The sequence below is a fragment of the Erinaceus europaeus genome, chromosome 1 (assembly GCF_950295315.1).
Source record: "Erinaceus europaeus chromosome 1, mEriEur2.1, whole genome shotgun sequence".
NCBI lineage: Eukaryota > Metazoa > Chordata > Mammalia > Eulipotyphla > Erinaceidae > Erinaceus > Erinaceus europaeus.
In genome coordinates this window covers 56,765,919-56,784,691 of record NC_080162.1, presented here as the reverse complement: position 1 = coordinate 56,784,691, position 18,773 = coordinate 56,765,919, and the positions used below count along the sequence as shown (strand labels likewise).

Here is an 18,773-nt window from a genome sequence, read left to right as displayed (position 1 = left end):
CAAAAGAACCTACTGGAGGCCGCATGGACCCTGCAAGAAGCAGCCGTGACCCATTGTTCCGGACATCAGAAAAGAAACTAGAGGGCAGATGAAGCCACTTGTGCAGCTACACAACAAGCAGGGCCAGCCTTGACATTGATTCTACTAGGCTCCCTGCTTCCAAAGGACCCTGGATACAGTAAGGAGAAATAAGATGGGCAAGAAAGAGATTAGGACTAGAGACTAAATAGATTTTACAGAAGTAAAATCAGAGACTTTTGGGTATAAGTACTTGCTGATATTTATAGACACATTTTCAAGTTGGATAGAGGTTTAACCAATAAAGTCTGAGGGGGCATAGATGGTGAGCAAGAAAATTTTAGATAAAACAGTGCCCAGGTGGAGAGTTCCCTCTCACCATTGGTTCTGGTAAGCAGACATTCACTGTTTTTGTGTCTCAGTTAGTGACCCGAGAAATGGGAACAAATTGGGAATTTCATTATGCTAACGAGTCCCATATCCCTGGGCAGGTAGAGAGATAAATTAGACCTTAAAGGAGACTTTAACTAAATTAACCCTTGAAACTGGCAGGGGATGGGTATCGCTCCTGGCTCAGGCCCTTCTGAGAGTACACTGTTTCCCATTGTAAACAAACTGTCTCCCTTTGAAATGGTTTTTGGCAGACTGCTGCTGTCATGATCTGTGATGCTCTTGTCTCTGATCTATCCCACAACTGTTACCAAGTTCTTACAGATCTCCAGCCTATATTGCAGGACAATTAGAATGCTGTGCTACAAGCCTTTGGGAAGGACCCTGTCACCTGCTGCCTGCTCCACAAGGCACACCCAGTGAGAAAGACCTTATATTGTGATCCTGAGTACACCAACTGCTGCAAAGGTTGCCGGAAAGTGGCACTAGATTCATCACATTCCTTTGAAGAGGACAGTTGCTGATCCCACTGACCCAAAAGAAAAAAAGATGAAGATGAATCAAAGATTTGATTCTCGGCTAAGACAAGTGGGGAATGTAAAAGGCAGTAGCCTTGAAATTCCCTTTTTATGCAGTTGTTTGTTAAGTGCTTTTAGTATGAGTTGCTTGTAGTATGAGGTGTAAAATTCCTTGCCCCTTCCCCCTTGAATAAGCAGGACCTAATCAGTTAAGGCCACCCATTGTTCGAAGGACCCTGCCTGGGGACAAGCCTTATCAGGACCTCATCAGTGAAGGCCACCCATTGTTCGAAGGACCCTACATGGGGACAAGCCTTATCAGGACCTTTGAACAGACTTTGTGGTGTGCTGTCTACCGGATGGGTGGTCATAGCCAGGAGGATGTGCCTGGTTGAATTCTATTGGTTGTGTGATCTTACTATATCTGAAACTAGCCCGCGCTTTGCTTTGAATGGATCATGCTTTTGCTAAGTTTGAAATGATTGGATCTTGTGTTTGCTATAGCCTGTTATTGGATGTAGGTTGATAAGGTGATGTGCTCCCCCTCCCTGAGTGTAGTCTGAATTCCTATAAATTGTATGGTTTGAGCCCTGTTCGGGGTCGAGCTTGGTAGACTAACACCAGTCACCATCTCGGCCCGGATTGCAATTCGTCAATAAACATCTTTGCTTCCTTACAGTGGATGGTGGTTTGATTTATGCTTGCTAACAGAACTAAAGTTTTTCTTGGGCTCCTCTAGACTAATTTAAGAGTTACTGAGTTCTGATTCCACTTTTAAGGTGTCTGCCATTATCTGCCACCTCTCCCTATTAGGATCCAGCCAAAACAACCACTCTTGTGGTTCCATCACCCAGACATTTAAAACTGGTCATAGTGATAACAAAAGCCAACATTTATCACTAAGATAGGAATTAAACAGATGTTTCTGCAAGCACATTCTTTTGTTCTGAAGACAATTATCCGGTAAACTGCCCCCACAAGCTCCCCAAAGTGGATAGGTACTGCTATTAGAATGTGCAGTTGCTGATATGTTGTGGGAGAACTCATGCAAAAGTGCTTTCTTTTGTTTGCAGAGCTCAGCAATGTGTAGACGTTTGTGTTTTTATTATGCTTTACATGGTGTCAGCTGCTTTTTCAAAAGCTCCCCCAGTAGAAGCATCCAGATTTTTCTGAATTGAGGCTCTGAGTCAATGGTCTAACTTAAAAAAAAAAAAAAAGCATTTCAACCCTGGTACTGTATGCTTTAGATCAAGGTCAGTGGTTTTCAAAGTGTGGTCCTTGAACCCACACTATCTGGGAAATGATTAGACAAACAAAATAGCTAACAGATCCTGGATCTACTGGAACAGAATTTCTGGGGTCAGGACCCCAGAATTGGCATACCCTTTAAGTAATGCACACTGAAGCTTTAGAATCACTGGTCTACACCATTTTTGGAATGGAAATAGAGAAATAACTAAAGTCAAATATACCCTGAGAAAAAAAAACAAAACAGTCTTACCAACCCACTCTAGATGTGCTAGAAATTTCATCAAAAACACAACTAAAGAATGAATAAGTTTCATTCAAAATGCTAGTAAACTTGGATTAGTTAGAAAGCACTTTCACTCCAACCCTAGATGTAAAGAGCTTTTCTCAGGAAAAAAGTGAAGGTCACATGAAGCACAAGGACTGGCGTAAGGATCCAAGTTCAAGCCCTCAACTTCCCACCTGTAGGGGGGCTACTTCACAAGCAGTGAAGCAGGTCTACAGATATCTGTCTTTCTCTCCCCCCTCTGTCTTCCCCTCCTCTCTCAATTTTTCTCTATCCTATCCAATAACAACAACAGTAATGACAACAATAACAACAAGGACAACAAAAATGGGGGAAAATGGTCTCCAGGAGCAGTGGATTCATAGTGCAGGCACTGAGCCCCAGCAATAACCCTGGAGGCAGGGTTATTGTGAAGTGAAAAAGTGAAGGTCATTTTCCTTTAGGTGCTAAGGAAGGATATTCTGCAACTCCCAACACCCTTTTCTTTCCTCAACTCTGTTCTCTATCCCTTTGGTTACCTTCTGGTTCCTATTCGGTCCTTCTGTTATTTAGTCTCCCTATCCTCAGTCTCCTAGACTTCTTCCTTAGTTTCCTCTTCTCTGCTCCAGAAAGTTATTTTTTTCAACCTTGGAGGAATTCTTGGGTATAAAAGATGTATAGCACTAAAGAGTTAAAGCTTCAGGTTCCACTCTTGCATTCTTCAACCTTCCATACCACTTACTCTTTTACAGACATATTTAATAGAATGATTTAGAGTGATGCAGAGAAAGGCTAGAAAGGAAGAAAGAAATAAAAAGAAAGAAAAAAAGAAAGAAAGAAAGAAAGGGAGGAAGAGAGAGAGGAAGGAAGGAAGGAAGAAAGGAAGGAATGAAGGAAGGGAGAGAGAGGAAGGAAGGAAGGAAGGAAGGGAGGGAGGGAGGGAGGGAGGGAAGGAAGGAAGGAAGAAAGGGAGGAGAAAATTCAACAACTCACTAGGTACGTCACCACTGTGACACTAGTCAAAAGAAGGGATTGGACCAAGTCATTTTTGGGTGTGACCATGAACCACAAAGCCATTCTGAAGGTGCCAGAAGCTCATGCAGAAACCTTCCCCAGCATCTTGTATTCACATGCTGGGTTTATTTCTGCCATATCTTTAGTATAGCTTGCGTTATTATTCACCATGTAATTCTCTTAAAATTCATTTACTTTTTACTTATAAGAATTTAAAATGGAATGTTTATGTTACCTGCTAAAATAAAATATGATCATAAAAATAAATTCACAATTAGGCATGACAACAGAGTAAGATCAGTTGGTATAAGTGGTGTACAGATACTATCATGAAGAAATAAGAAACTGTACTCATGTGACAACTGTCTTATAAATAATTCTTTCCTCCAAAAAAATAAAACTTATTCCTCTCAGAACCATCTAAAATCACCACATACTCTGGAGAAAACTTAGTTGACACAATATCATATGCTCTGTAACATTAACTGTGCTAGACAAATCACAAACATGGCCATGTCATCTGATTCATAGTAGGCACAGACGCACATCTACTCCTACAGTGGTAAAAAAAGAAAAAAATTATGACTGTTCTCACTTTGTAAATAAAGAAGAGGCACAGAGAAATGAGGTGATTCACCTTTAGTTTCATTTATACCCAGAAGAAACATGAAATGTCTCTATCCTTTCAATCTCTATAGCTATCTCTATCTCTATTTCTATCTCTGTCTCTTCCTCCCTTCACCACACACACAGCTTGTCTGTAGGCAAAAGAGCCTTACCTTGGACAAAGGAACAGCCATGCCCTGTGCTGACCATTGCCCAAGTTCATCACATTCTCATAAAATTATTACAACGCTGACACTTCAACAGCCTATGTTCTATGTCACAGTGCACGTAAAGGTGTCACTGCTATGTTATCCAAGGGGTGTGAAATGATAGGATGCATTTCTCTTATGTTTTTTTTTTCATGATCTCTGCCATCTTCTTTTCCTTTTTTTAAAAATTTTTTTAACTAACTTTATTAGATAGAGACAGCCAAAAACCAAGAGGGGAAAGAGGTGATAGAGAGGGAGAGGCAGAGACCTGCAGCACTGCTTTATCACTCACAAAGCTTTCCCCCTGTAGATGGGGAACAGGGGCTTGAATCCAGGTCCTTGCACGTTGTAACATGCAACGTTGTAAGCTCAACCAGGTGTGCCACCACCCGGCTCCGTCATCTTATTTTTCTACAGAATATATATATTGCATTTTTAATAAGAGAAAAACAGCACAAGGTTTGAGCTTATTTGTAAACCCATTGTCATTTTGAGCAAAGCTTAAAAAAAAAAAGTCAGGGGGAACTACATTCATTCTCTTCTTTGAGGAATGCACAAGATGGCACTAGTGTGAGTGCCAATCTTAGAGGTTAGTCTGGAGAGAATCCAGCTTGCAATAAGGGCAAACATGCACAAAGCAGAACCTGGTGGCTTGAAGGAGAGGCTGTTACAGGCCTCTTACAGGCATCTTCTGAAGGGTGTCAGATGGTCTATGGACAAGATGGCAGCCCCATCTGGCAGCCTGGGATCCTCACCAAAACCAAAGATCAGGACAAGGTAAAAGTATCAGCAGAATAGCTGGGTGATGTCAGATGCTGAGGCCCAAATGCCAGTTCAGACTCCAATAGACAGTTCCATTGCACCCCGGGCCGATCACTGAGTCTGTGGACTCAGGGTTAGTGAAACACAGTCTCACTGTCACATTGCTATTTAATATAAGGTGTTCTGATTTGCCTGGAACAGTGCCAGTTTCTACCAATGGATCGCATAAATATGCCTTTTAGATTTATGTGTTTATTTTACTAAAAAAAAAAAAGAGTGAGAATGAGAAAGAGAAGCTGGAACACTGCTCAGCCCTCAGAAACTAAACGTTGGTGGTGGGAGAGGTGTGCAAACACTATCATGAAGAAATAAGAAACTGGTGGTCCAGGAGGTGGTACAGTGGATAAATCATTGGATTCTCAAGCATGAGGTCCTGAGTTCAATACCCGGCAGCACATGTGCCAGAGTGATGTCTGGTTCTTTTTCTCTCCTCCTATTTTTCTCATTAATAAAAAAATAAAACCTTTAAAAAAAAATAAAGAAAAAGAAACTGTGATCTAAAGGGACTCAGACATGCAAGTCCAGTGAACACCCACTACACTATTTTACAGTCTCCCCTTTTATACCCCCCATATTTATTTATTTATTTTTATAAAAGAGAAACCATAATACCTCTCAGCTCCGGCTGATGGTGGTACTGAGGACTGAACACAGGACTTCAAGCATGCGAGTCCTGTACTCTGACACATTGAGTTGTTTCCCCCACCTGTGTAATTACTAGCAATACCCCTTTTAAAACAAGAGTCCTAGTTTGGAAATACACTATATGCTCACACAGAGAAGAGCACAGAAATTCATGCTGTTGGCAACATAGACAAAGCAAATCTGAGTTTTTCTTGATTGTAGTTCTGACTTTCCCATCTACTAGTAGAATAATCCCGACAACAGAGGTTGGACAAAATCCCAAGAAATGGAAATGAGACAGAGCAGGAGAAAGCACTGTCTTATTATTGTTATTTACTGGAGAGAGACAGCCAGAAATCAAGAGGGTAGGAGGATATAGAGAGGGAGAAAGACAGACACCTGCAGACCTGCTTCACCACTCGAAAAGCTTTTGCCCTGCAGGTAGGGGCTGGGGGATTGAACCAGGGTCCTTGAGCACTATAACATGTGCACTCAGCCAGGTGTGCCACCACCCAGGCCCAAAAGTGCTGTTTTACATTAGGGATTCTGGTAAGGTTATGGGCATGGGAAGGTGGAAGGAGAATGCAGACATGTGACCTAAATAAGCAACACTTGGGTTCTTCTGTTCACACATTTGAGTCCTGAAATGATCAAAAAAGGATAATGCTTACAGCTATTATCTGATTCTGTTCAGCCTCTGTGGTTCAGGATTATTTTGCTATTTGATAGTCAGGTTCTCCTAGCTAAAGCAGGAAATTCAGTTATGTTGAGGATAGAATACAGAAGGAAACTTCTGATGCCCAGAACAACGCGGTACTACCTCTACTAGAGTGTCTCCACAAGAAGCTAAGAATCCCTTGTAAACCTCTTCCCCCCAACTCCCACCCCTGAGGCCCCCAATATGAGAATGTTTCATGCTCTGAGAGGAAGTAGTTTGAAAGGAAATGGGAATTTCTTCCTTGTTCCCTTGAGAACTTTCTTATAGAGAAGCAAGCTCAAGACTGTTAGCAAATAGGGTGGGACTATTGTTGCAACTATCAAAGCAAGTTCCCTGCTAAACTTGGTGTCTGGAAACAGTAAGTCTGAATGGCACAACAAAAGCTGGTCGTTGTAAAGTTGGCGTGTTTGCTATTCCAGCTCAGCCAGTCAGCTTGATCACAAATGGTTCTCTCAGAAGACTGTATCTTGTGGTAGAGGAGTGTGTCTCTGGGAGTGTAAATTCCCTCAAAAAGAGGTTGAAATTACCAAGTCCAGAAAGAGAAAGAGATCAAAGAAATCAGGGAATATCAAACATAGAGGAGATGTGCCTAAGAATAGTTTCCAGGGCAGGGGTAGATAGCATAATAGTTATGCAAACAGGCTCTCATGCCTGAGGCTCCAAAGTCCCAGCTTCAAGCCCCTGCACCACCACTAGCCAGAGCTGAGCAGTGCTCTGGTTAAAAATAATAATAATAATAATTTCCACCATTTTGCTCAATTCTATCAACTCAAATCCAAGGAAGTACTCTGCTCACCTTGTTAAGCCGCTCAAGCATTTCTTTCAGCAGCAGCTGACATTCACATTCATTTTCATACCTGCAAATTGGACACAAAAACGAGAGCTGGTAGCTTCTGTGATTCCACACACGATGATCCCACAATTGGCATTAAGTCTAACCAGAGATGAGTGCAACGCCTCTGCCTTAAGGAGATATTCTTTTATTTCTTTATTTATTTACTTATACATCTTTTATGATTGGATAGAGACAGAGAGACATTGAGAAGGGGGATAAAGAGAAAGAGTCAGAAAACTACCTGCAGCCCCGCTTCACCACTCATGAAGCTTTCCTCCTTCAGGTGGGGATCAGGAGCTTGAACCTGGGTCCTTGTGCATTGTAACATGTGCCCTCAACCAGGTGCACCACCCCCTCGCCCCTACAGAGAAATTCTTAACTTTAATGCTACCTCACTAGCTAATGCTGCATTCTGAGTTCACTATTTCCCAATCTTTTGCACTTCGTAGTGCATGCAGAATGTGGTGACATGAACATCATATACGGGGCCAGGTGGTGGTGCACCTGGTTGAGCGCACATGTTACAGTGTGCAAGGACGCAGGTTCAGGTTCAAGCCCCCGGATGCCACCAATGGTAGTAGTGAAGCAGGGCTGTGGGTGTTTCTCTGTCTCTCTCCATCTCTATCTTTCTCTCCCCTCTCAATTCCCCTGTTTCTCTATACAATAAATAAACAAATAAAGATTTTTAAAAAGAGAGAAAGAACATGGTAACTGGGAAAGATAAATGGGATAGGAATCTCCCAGCCTAAAGGGCCAATACAACAGCCCTGTCACCCCCCGACCCTGCCACCCCAAGATAAGCTGAGGGTATCGTACATTAATGTACCTGAGACCTCTTTCTGTGTCCTTATCTATTCATGTCACAGGCTCTAGTCAAGTACTTAATACTGTGGGAGATGCTATAAAACTAAGCCATTATGTTCTCTGTTATGAAAGAAAGAAAGGAAGAAGGAAAGAAAGAAAGAAAGAAAGAAAGAAAGAAAGAAAGGAAGGAAGGAAGGAAGGAAGGAAGGAAGGAAGGAAGAAAGAAAGAAAGAAAGGGGGGGTCAATCAGTAGCGCAGCAGGTTAAGCGCAGGTAGCGCGAAGTGCAAGGACTGGCCTAAGAATCCCAGTTCAAGCCCCCGGCTCCCCACCTGCAGGGGGCTGGTTTCACAGGTGGTGAAGCAGGTCTGCAGGTGTCTACCTTTCTCTCCCCCTCTGTCTTCCCCTCCTCTCTCCACTTCTCTCTGTTCTATCCAACAACAATGACATCAGTAACAACAATAATAATAACAACAACAAGGGCAACAAAAAGGGGAAAAAATAGCCTACAGGAACAGTAGACTCATGGTGCAGGCACCAAGCCCCATCAATAACCCTGGAGGAAAAAAAAAAAAAAAAAAAGAAAGAAAGAAAGAAAGGCCCTGACCTTGGATAAAAAACAATTAGGAATGCATGGGGTCTGGAGAGATAGCTCACAGGGTAGAGTATGTGTCTTGCCCAAGTTCTAACTCTGCAACCGCCTGGGAGTGCCATGGAACTAGGGAAGCTCTGGTACTGTACAGTCTCTCCTTTCTGTCTCACCATCGGAATGAATCAACCCAGGACTAGTGAAATCATGCACACGCAAGGCCCTAGTTCCATTAAAAAAAGAAAAAGAAAAAAAAATGAATGTGTAAACTGTTACAAATTCCAGTTCTGATGTCACCTAAAAAGCATTTACTTGTAGATAGCAGCACTGTTTGTAAGCCCAAACTGGTGAGTAACTCGGATGCTCAACAATAGATAGTTGGTTGTGAAAGTTGTGGCATATATACACAACAGAATATTACTGCACTGTAAGAAATGATGAAACTAGGGCTGGGCAGTGGCACATTTGGTAGAGTGCACATGTTACAATATGCAGGGAACCCAGTTCAAACCCCTAGGCCTCATATGCAGGAGGAAAGCTTCAAGAGCAGTGAAGTGGTGCTGTAGGAGTTTCTCTCTCTCTCTCTCTCTCTCTCTCTCCTTCCCTCCCTGCCTCCCATCCTTTTTCAATTCATCTCTATCCAAAGTAAATTAATCAGTTAATTATTTGAAAAGAAATGATGAAATCTCTTTTCCACATATGAGATTCAACTTGAAAAAACCACATTAAATGAGATAATCCAAAAGGAAGATGAATACCAATTAACCTCACTTACAGATGGAACTTAAGGAAAAAGCAAAGGAAGGGGAAGCATAGGGTGTGGTCTGTTGCAGAAAAGCCACAGAGTCTGGGGAAGGAGGAGGGAGGGGTCTGAATGGGCATTGGTGACCACAGTGCTCAATGGTGAAAGGGGACTTAAGTTGATGATGGGAACGGTGTGCAGGCACCTATCACAGTAAATAAATTGTATTCAAAATTGCCATTTCCCTAATAAAACATTTTTTTCAATTATTTAATAGTTCAGTTGTAATTAGTAAGCAAAATATTTGTGACTGGGAAGATAAATAATAGGAATACAAAAGACTTTCATGCCTGAAGCTCTGAAGTCCCAGAGAAGAGAAGTAATAGCTTTGCTTTATTGTCATGTGGGGATTAAACCTGGGACCACAGTATCTGAAACATGAAAGTCTGGTGCACTACTGTTGGTACTGTCTCCCCAACCCATTCTCATATTTCTTTCCTGATAGAAACATCTATGAATTTCTGTGCCTTAAAAACATTGGGGAGGGAGTCGGGCTGTAGCACAGCGGGTTAAGCGCAGGTGGCACAAAGCACAAGGACCGGCATAAGGATCCCGGTTCGAACCCCGGCTCCCCACCTGCAGGGGAGTCGCTTCACAGGCGGTGAAGCAGGTCTGCAGGTGTCTATCTTTCTCTCCTCCTCTCTGTCTTCCCCTCCTCTCTCCATTTCTCTCAGTCCTATCCAACAATGACAACAACAATAATAACTACAATAGTAAAACAACAAGGGCAACAAAAGGGAATAAATAAATAAAATAAATATTAAAAAAAATATTGGGGGAGTCAGGCAGTAGCACAGTGGATTAAGTGTACATGGCGCAAAACACAAGGACTGGCATAAGGATCCCAGTTGAGCCCCCCCCCCCCAAGCTCCCCACCTGCAGGGGAGTCACTTCACAAGCAGTAAAGCAGGTCTGCAGGTGTCTATCTTTCTCTCCCCTTTTCTGTCTTCCCCTCTTCTTTCCATTTCTCTCTGACCTATCCAAAACGACTACATCAATAACAACAATAATAACTACAACAAAATAAATAAAACAACAATAAAACAACAAGGGCAACAAAAGGGAATCAATAAATAAATATTAAAAAAAAAACATATTGGGAGGAATCAGGCAGTAGCACAGCGGGTTAAGCACAGGTGGCACAAAGCACAAGGACCAGAGTAAAGATCCTGGTTCGAGCCCCTGGCTCCCCACTTGCAGGGGCATCGCTTCACAGGTAGTGAAGCAGGTCTGCAGGTGTCTGTCTTTCTCTTCCCCTTTCTGTCTTCCCCTCCTCTCTCCATTTCTCTCTGTCCTATCCAACAACAACAACATCAGTAATAACTATAACAATAAAACAACAAGGGCAACAAAAGGGAATAAATAAATATTTAAAAAAACATATTGGGTTGGGGATCAGTTGCATACATTACAGTGTGCAAGGGCTCAGGTTCATACCTGAAGGGAAAAGCTTCACAAGCGATGAAATAGATGTCTGCTCTCTTCCTCTCTATCTTTCCCTTCAGTCTCCATTTCTCTCTGTCTCTATCCAATAAATTTTTTTTAAAAGTTGAGTCAAAAACATACTAACTTGATTTTCATGTCATATAAATATCATTATAAAGAATTCATGATCTACTTGTACATATTTGTGTAAGTTAATTGAGTTCATAAATGTAAAACATGATTTTTAATTATGTTTTACATAATTTTATCTTTCCAAAATTTGATTATTAATTGTGATAATCATTACATTTGGGCAGTTTTATCTGTTTTCATTTAATCTAACACACCCCCCCCCACACACACACACACACCAGGGCTTCACTGCTCCTGGCTGACTTTTTCAGATACAGAGACACAGAAAGAGAGGGAGAGACACCGCTCCCATGTGGTGCACTGGGGGCTCAAGCCTGGGTGGTGAGCTTGACAAAGTGTGAGCTCTCCCAGGTGAGATATTTCATCAGGTCTCTTAGTCCTTCTTTTATTTAGCTTTTGCCTCACATACTAGTGACCTGATTTTGAAACTGTTCTATGAGCCAAATAGAAAGCTGCAGAGACTTTCCCATTTGGGCATTATTTTCACCTGTCTTTGGCTACTCATCAACTCATGTCAAGATTGTAAAAGCACACTCAAAGTAGTGTGTGTGTGTGTGCTTGTGTGTTTGTGTGTACTTGAACATATAAATAAGTATCATTTTTTGTAATAATTTTCAAGTCCTACTACCCCCATCAAGCTATCAAAATCACTTCAGAGGGACAATGGACAGGAATAAATTATTGTGGGATTGTTAAAAAAAAAACAAAAACTGCAAAACCTGAAGGGATTGGATTGCTCCATTATGACCATTAACTCATGACAAAGTGAAATCAGGAAAGCTTAACACCTACATCCCTGCAAGGAAGGCTCATGACAGTCATCCTTTCCCAGCTCAAACAGGGTAGAACTGCAATGGCCCAGCGACCAGTTAATGAAAATAGTTCACTGGGAGGGCGCCTGCTATGACATGTGCATGAGTCAGATTCTGATGCATCCTATAGAGTACACACATTACCATGTAATATAGGGTCTGGGTTCAAGCCCCTACTCACCACCTGCTAGGGGGCGGGGTTGGGGGTGGGGGGTGTGGATGCTTCATGAGTGGTAAACCAGTGCTGCAGACTCTTCCACCCCCGTCTCTATAAAAAATAAATAACTTACTGTACAGAATTTTAAATGGACAAATCTACTACATGATTAAATGAAAATATATTGTCTCCTTCCTACCTGTCTCCCACTGCACAGTTCCTACTTCCTCATCTCCCACATGTAATCGGCGTCACTGGGTTCTGAGTGTGGCTGTGTCTAGAAGCTATTTTTCCTCAACTAAGCAAAAAATAGTTTGACTCTTTCCCCATTCTTTTTTTTTCTTTTAATCCACCAGAGCATTGATGAGCTCCAGCTCCCAGTGGTGGGGGGAACTGAACCTGAAACTTAGTGCCTCTGGCATGACAATCTTTTTTGAATAACTATTATGCAAGTTACTCCCACCCTTCCTATTCTTTCTAAAAAAAAAAAAAAAAAAAAAGAACAGTGTGCTATACTTTGTCATATAACTAAAAACGAAGCACAATTGTATAACCTGCCTCCTACGGTGTCCATCATTTAAATTACTTTTTTTTTTCTATTGCAGATAACACTGCAGTGGATGTTCTCGCAGGGAACAGAAATTTCCTGAGGAAGCCCTGTTATGTCAAGTAAACAAGTAAATCTTGAAAGAGAGGAAAGGAGAGAGGAAGAAAGGAAGGAATCAGAACACTGGACTCCAGCCTCTGGTTTGGAGGTGGGATCACAGACTGGGAAAAAGCAGCAAAGAATAAAGTAACAGTCACTTGGACATATACATTTGTAAGAACGCGTGCACTTAAAGCCTGTGCATTTTATTGTAAATTGTACCAGACATGTAAAATTAATTAAAAGTTAAATGCCGTTTCGTGCAAACTGAAGTGACAGCGAAGCGAAACCAGTCTGCGCATGCCCTCTGCAGGAATGACTTTATCCCCACTCTCAGGGGACCTAAGGCCGAACCCGCGGCGTTAGGGTCGCCCAGGTCCTGCCTGGGATTCCCCCCCTCCACCTCGTACTTGCTGCGGAACTCGTCGAGCGCGCGCTGCGCCTCTGCTCCCTGGCGCTCCAGGCGGGCACGCTCCGCCGCCAGGTCCCGGGCGCGCAGGCGATTGCCCTCCACGTAGCGGGCGAGGGCGTCTTCGGGGCCCCCCAGCTCCCCCAGGCGCTGGAAGGCATCCAGCTGCCTCCGGAGCACCGCGTGGCGCTGCTCGAGCGCGCGGGCCCGCTGGATGTGAGCGGCCACGCGCTCGCCCAGGCCCTGCAGCGCCGCTAGGCTCTGCCGGCCCGCGGGGACCTCAGACTCGGCGGCGCGGGGAGCCTCCTCCGAGCGCTCGTACTGCTCCTTGCGGCTCTGGAAGACATAACTGCGCCGGTACATGGTGACCCAGCGGAGGGCGGACGGGCCGGCCAGTGCAGAGCCCGGTCCGAGAGGCCCACGGCGCAGCCAGCAGCCGGCTAAATAAACACGGGAGGCCACTGGCAAGCTGCTGGCATGTTCCAGAGCCAGTCAGCTGTTCCCAGCCCCTAAGGAAGGATAAAAGAGCCGCAGGCCTGCTTTTGTGAGGAGGATTAGCAGACCCTACAGCCCAGGGAGGTTGGAAGGTTGCATTGGGCATTGAAGTTTTTGTTCAGTGATTGTTAAAAGTCTTTTGCTTTATGATTCAAGTGGAAGGACAGGAGAGGCAGGACTTTCTTTTGATTGTTTGCACTAGGAATTGTGAAGAAATCCCAAGAGAGCTAACACTTTGGACCAAGTTCAAGAGCTCAAGGACCCCTCGCTTTGAATCTTCTCTTTCAGTCAAGCTCTCAGTAACACAGTTGTTTTGTTGTTGTTGTTCAGCTCTTTTTTTATAAAAGTATTGTGATTCTTAGGAATCTCTCCTAAAAAGGATTGGGGGTTCTTAGCCATGAATACAAATAAAATGCCATGTCTCAAAGTGTGATGCGTTATGCAAGTTACTACTTAATACAGACTATGCATAGTACTTGTGCATCTTAGTGAAGAAACTACTCTGTGCAATCAGTGAAGAAATATATGCATGATTATCGTTATTATAACGTTGCCCTTTCTCTCAAGGGTTCTGCTGTTCTTTCTGGGGTGGGAGAAACAAGTAGAACTATGTCAGGACACTGGCATAATAGATTCTCTGAGTTAAAGGGAGAAAATCCCAAGAACTTATTATTTTAATCAGTTGGCCAACTCTACTAGAATTTTTTTTCACAGTATATTGGTATTTTATTTGCATTTGTTTTTTTATTTTTTTATTTATAAAAAGGAAACATTAACTAAACGATAGGATAAGAGGGGTACAACTCCACACAATCCCCACCACCAGAACAGTATCCCATCCCCTCCCGATAGCTTTCCTATCTCTACTAGAATTTTTATGCCACTGTGCTTCATTTTTATTTGTAATAGGGCAATATCAAAACTAGGCTGTGACAACTGAAAGTAGATTAGGTAGGACTGTTGAAAGAAAAAAATAGTATTTGATGAGAATGATTGTAAATAAATATTATCTTGTTATATGTACAGTTTTAAAAATTCTTATCAAAAAACCTGTTTTGATAAAAAAAACAGTTGCATGTTATTAACAACTGTGGATTGCACACAGTTGCACTATAATTAAAGTAATTATCAAAAATCAAGAAAATGACACAAATATTTGCTGAGTTTACTAGGATTTGTTATAGCTTTTAAAAAAGGAAAAATATGTAAGATGATAGATTCAGCCTGGAATTAAGCTCTCTATAGGGTTCTTTTTAAATTTTTTTATCATCTTTATTCATTGGATAGAGACAGCCAGAAATCAAGATGGGGGAGACAGAGAGACACCTGCAGCGTGGCTTCACCACTTACAAAGCTTTCCCCTTGCAGGTGGGGACCAGGGACTCAAACCTGGGTCCTTACACATTGTAATATGTGTGCTCAACCAGGTGTGCCACCACCCGGCCCCACTCCGTAAAGTTCTAAGTTGTGTTGGTGATGTGGTTACTGCACAGTCTTCTCTTCTTAAGCCATTTTAAAGCAGATGACATTGTCTGGTGGTAATGCACCCAATAGAGAGCATGTATTACCAGGAATGAAGGTCTAGGTTCAAACCCTGGGTCCCACTACAGAGGAGAAGCATCATCAGTGGTGGAGCAGTGCTGCAGGTGTCTCTCCTTCTTGTCTTTCTGTGTGTGTGTGTGTGTGTGTGTGTGTGTGTGTGTGTGTGTGTGTGTGTGTGTGTTGATCTCTCTGGCTGTCTCTCACTGTCTATCAAAACAGAAAGAAAAGAGGCCAGGTGGTGGCACACCTGGTTGGGCGCATATGTCGCAATGCACAAGAACCTGGGTTCGAGCCCCAAACCCCCACCTACAAAGGGAAAGCTTTGCAAGGAGTGAAGCAATGTGACAGATGTCTCTCTGTTTCTCTACTTTCTCTGTCTCCTCCTTCCCTCTCAATTTCTGGCTGTCTCTATCCAATAAATAAATAAAGATAATAAAAATTTTTTAAAAAGAAAGAAAAACCATGGCCACCAGCAACAATGGAGGTGTGCAGGCACTAGGCCCCACAGATAACCATGGTGGCAAATAAATAAATATAAAAGCAGATGGTATGATTAGATCAAGGAATACTTTTGTAGTTACACATATGCCATGCTGATGGAATCACAAATGAGTGTTAGTTTTCCTAGAGTGTGAAATTATAAGTTACAATTTATAGCAAGTTATAAAATCAGTCATTCCTTCTGATACATATATAGTCAGATTCTGTTACAAAACATGCTGACCACCAAGTTAAGTGATTGGTTCTGGGTCAAGAAATGACTCACCCAGGGCCAGTCAAAACTCACTTCAATAGCGCACTGCTTTGCATATACATGGCCAGGTTTGAGTCCATCCCCACAGCTCTGAAGGAAACTTTGTTGCTGTGATCTGTTTCACTCTCTTTCAGCCTCTCTGTCTCTATCTTTAAAACTAAATGAAGAAAGTATGGATGGAAGGATGGATGGAAGGAAGGAAGAGAAAGAGAAAGAAAGAAATAAAGGAAGGAAAGAAGGAAGGAAGGAAGGAAGGAAGGAAGGAAGGAAGGAAGGAAAGAAGGAAGAATGGAGTTGAGTGTAACGCAGCAGGTTAAGTGCAGGTGGCACAAAGCACAAAGACCAGAGTAAGGATCCTGGTTGGGGCCCCAGGCTCCCCACCTGCAGGGGCGTCGCTTCAAAGGCAGTGAAGCTCAGGTGTGCAGGGGTCTTTCTTTCCCCTCCTCTCTCCATTTCTCTCTGTCCTATCTAACAACTATGATATCAATAACAACAATAATAATAACTACCACAACAATAAAAAAAAACAAGGGCACCAAAAGGGAAAAATAAATATAAAAGAAAGAAAGAGAGAGAGAAAGGAAGAAAGAAAGAAAGAAAGAAAAGAAAGGAGAAAGAAAGAAAGAAAGAGAGAAAGAGAAAGAAAGAGAGAAAGAAAGAAAAAGAAAGAAAGAAAGAAAGAAAGAAAGAAAGAAAGAAAGGAAGAAAGGAGAGGCCGGGCGGTAGCACAGTCGGGTAAGCGCACTTGGTGCGAAATACAAAGACCTGCATAAGGATCTGGGTTTGAGCCCCGGACTCCCCACCTGGAGGGGGGGTCACTTTACAAGCAGTGAAGCAGGTCTTCAGGTGTCCATCTTTCTTTTCCCCTTTCTGTGTTCCCGTCCCCTATTGATTTCTCTCTGTCCTGTCAAAAACAACAGCAATGACAAAAATAATAAATAACCGCAACAGGGGCAACAAACTGGGGGCAGGGAGAATGGCCTCCAGGAGCAGTGTATTTGTAGTGCAGGCACTGAACCCCAGCAATAACCCTGGAGGCAAAAAAAAAAAAGAAGAGGAAGAAGAAAAAGAGAGGAAGAAAGGGAGGGAAGGAAGAAAGGGAGGGAAGGAAGAAGGAAGGAAGGAAGGAAGGAAGGAAGGAAGGAAGGAAGAAAGAAAGAAAGAAAGAAAGAAAGAAAGAAAGAAAGAAAGAAAGAAAGAAAGGAAGGAAGGAAGAAAGAGGTAGGCTGGGTGGTGGTGCACCTGGTTGAGTGCACATTATAATGCATAAGGATGTGGGTCAAGTCCTCCACCTGCAGGAGGAAAGCTTCATGAGTGGTGAAGCCATGCTGCAGGTATCTCTCTATATGCCCCTTTTTCTCGATTCCTGGCTGTCTCTATCACATAAAGATAATTTTAAAAGAGTTTTTTTAAAAGAAAGAAAAAAATGACCTAGTAGAGCACACACTTTATCGTACACAAGGGCCCGGATTCAAGCCCCCTGACACCATATGAAAGCACCATATTGTATATAAGCAAGATCGAGAGAAGTTCCATGCATGGTGGAGAGGTGCATTCTTTTGGTATGTCTCCTCCTCCTCCTCCTCCTCTTGCTATTTTTCTTCTTCTCTTACTTCCTCCTCTCCTTCTCTTTCTCTGCCTAAAACTAAGGAAGAAAGAAAAAGGAAGGAAGGAAGATCAATCAGGAGTAATGGAATTATGCAGGTATGAGACTTAGCAGACAAAGAAAAAAGAAAGTGATTGGTTCTAAACATGGTCATCAAAGGGGGAAAGAAGACAAAGGAACTTTGGTGGTGGATGCAATGAACTGAGTTGTACACACACACACTTATATATAGTGTCAAACTATATATACCCCTGAAAACTTTTTAATTGTATGAATAAACTTATGTTATATCACAAAGTAATACTAATAATAAATTGTAAAAATGAGATCAGTTCTGGAGAATATAGGGGGATAGAGAAAAGGAAAGAGGAAAAGAGCAAGACAGAAGGTAGCTCTCTTCCAATAAAAAAAGCAGACTTCATTGTATGACATAACTTTTAAAATACTTATATATTATTTTGATTTAAAATTTTGCAGCGGGGGCTGGGCAATATAGTGCAGCCAGTAGAGCACACATATTACTGTGCACAAGGATCCAAGTTTCAAGCTTTCATCCCCGCCTACTTAGAGGAAGCTTCATCAGCAATGAAGCAGTGGCAGTGTTGTAGGCGTCTCTTTCTCAGCTTTCATTGATTTATTTGATAGAGACAGAAAGAAATTGAGAAGGGAGGGAGGAAGCGATAGAAAGGGGAAGAGACAAGAGAAACACCTGCAACACTGCTTCACCACTCGTGAAGCTTTCCCCCTGCAGGTGGGGATCTGGGGCTTGAACCCAGGACCTTGCGCACTATATTGTGTGTACTGAACCAGGTGTGCCTTCGTTCTCCCTCTTTATCTCCTCCCTTCTCTCTCAACTTCTCTCTGTTTCTATCAACAAAAGAAAGGGGGAAGAAAAAAAGAAAGAAAAATTGTCACCCAGAGCGGAAGATTCATTTTGAAAGCTCCAAGCCCCTGTGACAACCCTCGTGGCAAAATTAATTAATTATAGACATATATGATAATGCAGAATGAATCAGTGTATAGTTTATATCAGATGAGTCAGTCAAATGATATATATATATTTTTTTAATACTGCAAAAACAATCCCCCAATCTCAGAGACTTCACACAGCAAAGGTTTATTTATAACTTATAATATGTATACACCTAAGGTCTGCTGGGACTTCTGCTTAATGTCATTGTCACTCAAAAAATACGAACTATTGGAGAAGCCACTATCTTGAACATTGATGCTAATCACAGAGAAAAAGTGAGCGCTTACACATTGACTTACAAAGATTCTAACCACTCAGATCAAATTGTCCAAAGGAAGTCA

General features: G+C 42.4%; 1 protein-coding gene across 2 annotated transcripts in view; it reads right to left on the bottom strand.

Annotated features, from left to right (window-relative positions):
* BFSP1 (beaded filament structural protein 1) overlaps positions 1–13,462 on the bottom strand; it is a 43,105-nt gene extending 29,643 nt beyond the window's left edge. For both annotated transcript variants that reach the window (XM_060186414.1, XM_060186417.1), the window contains exons 1-2: positions 13,064–13,462; positions 7,229–7,289 (exon numbers count right to left, since the gene is read on the bottom strand). In XM_060186414.1, coding sequence (XP_060042397.1) covers positions 7,229–7,289; positions 13,064–13,425 — 423 coding nt within the window. In that variant the 5' untranslated portion in view covers positions 13,426–13,462. The remainder of the gene's footprint in view (positions 1–7,228; positions 7,290–13,063) is intronic.
* Between the last annotated feature and the right edge of the window lie 5,311 nt (positions 13,463–18,773).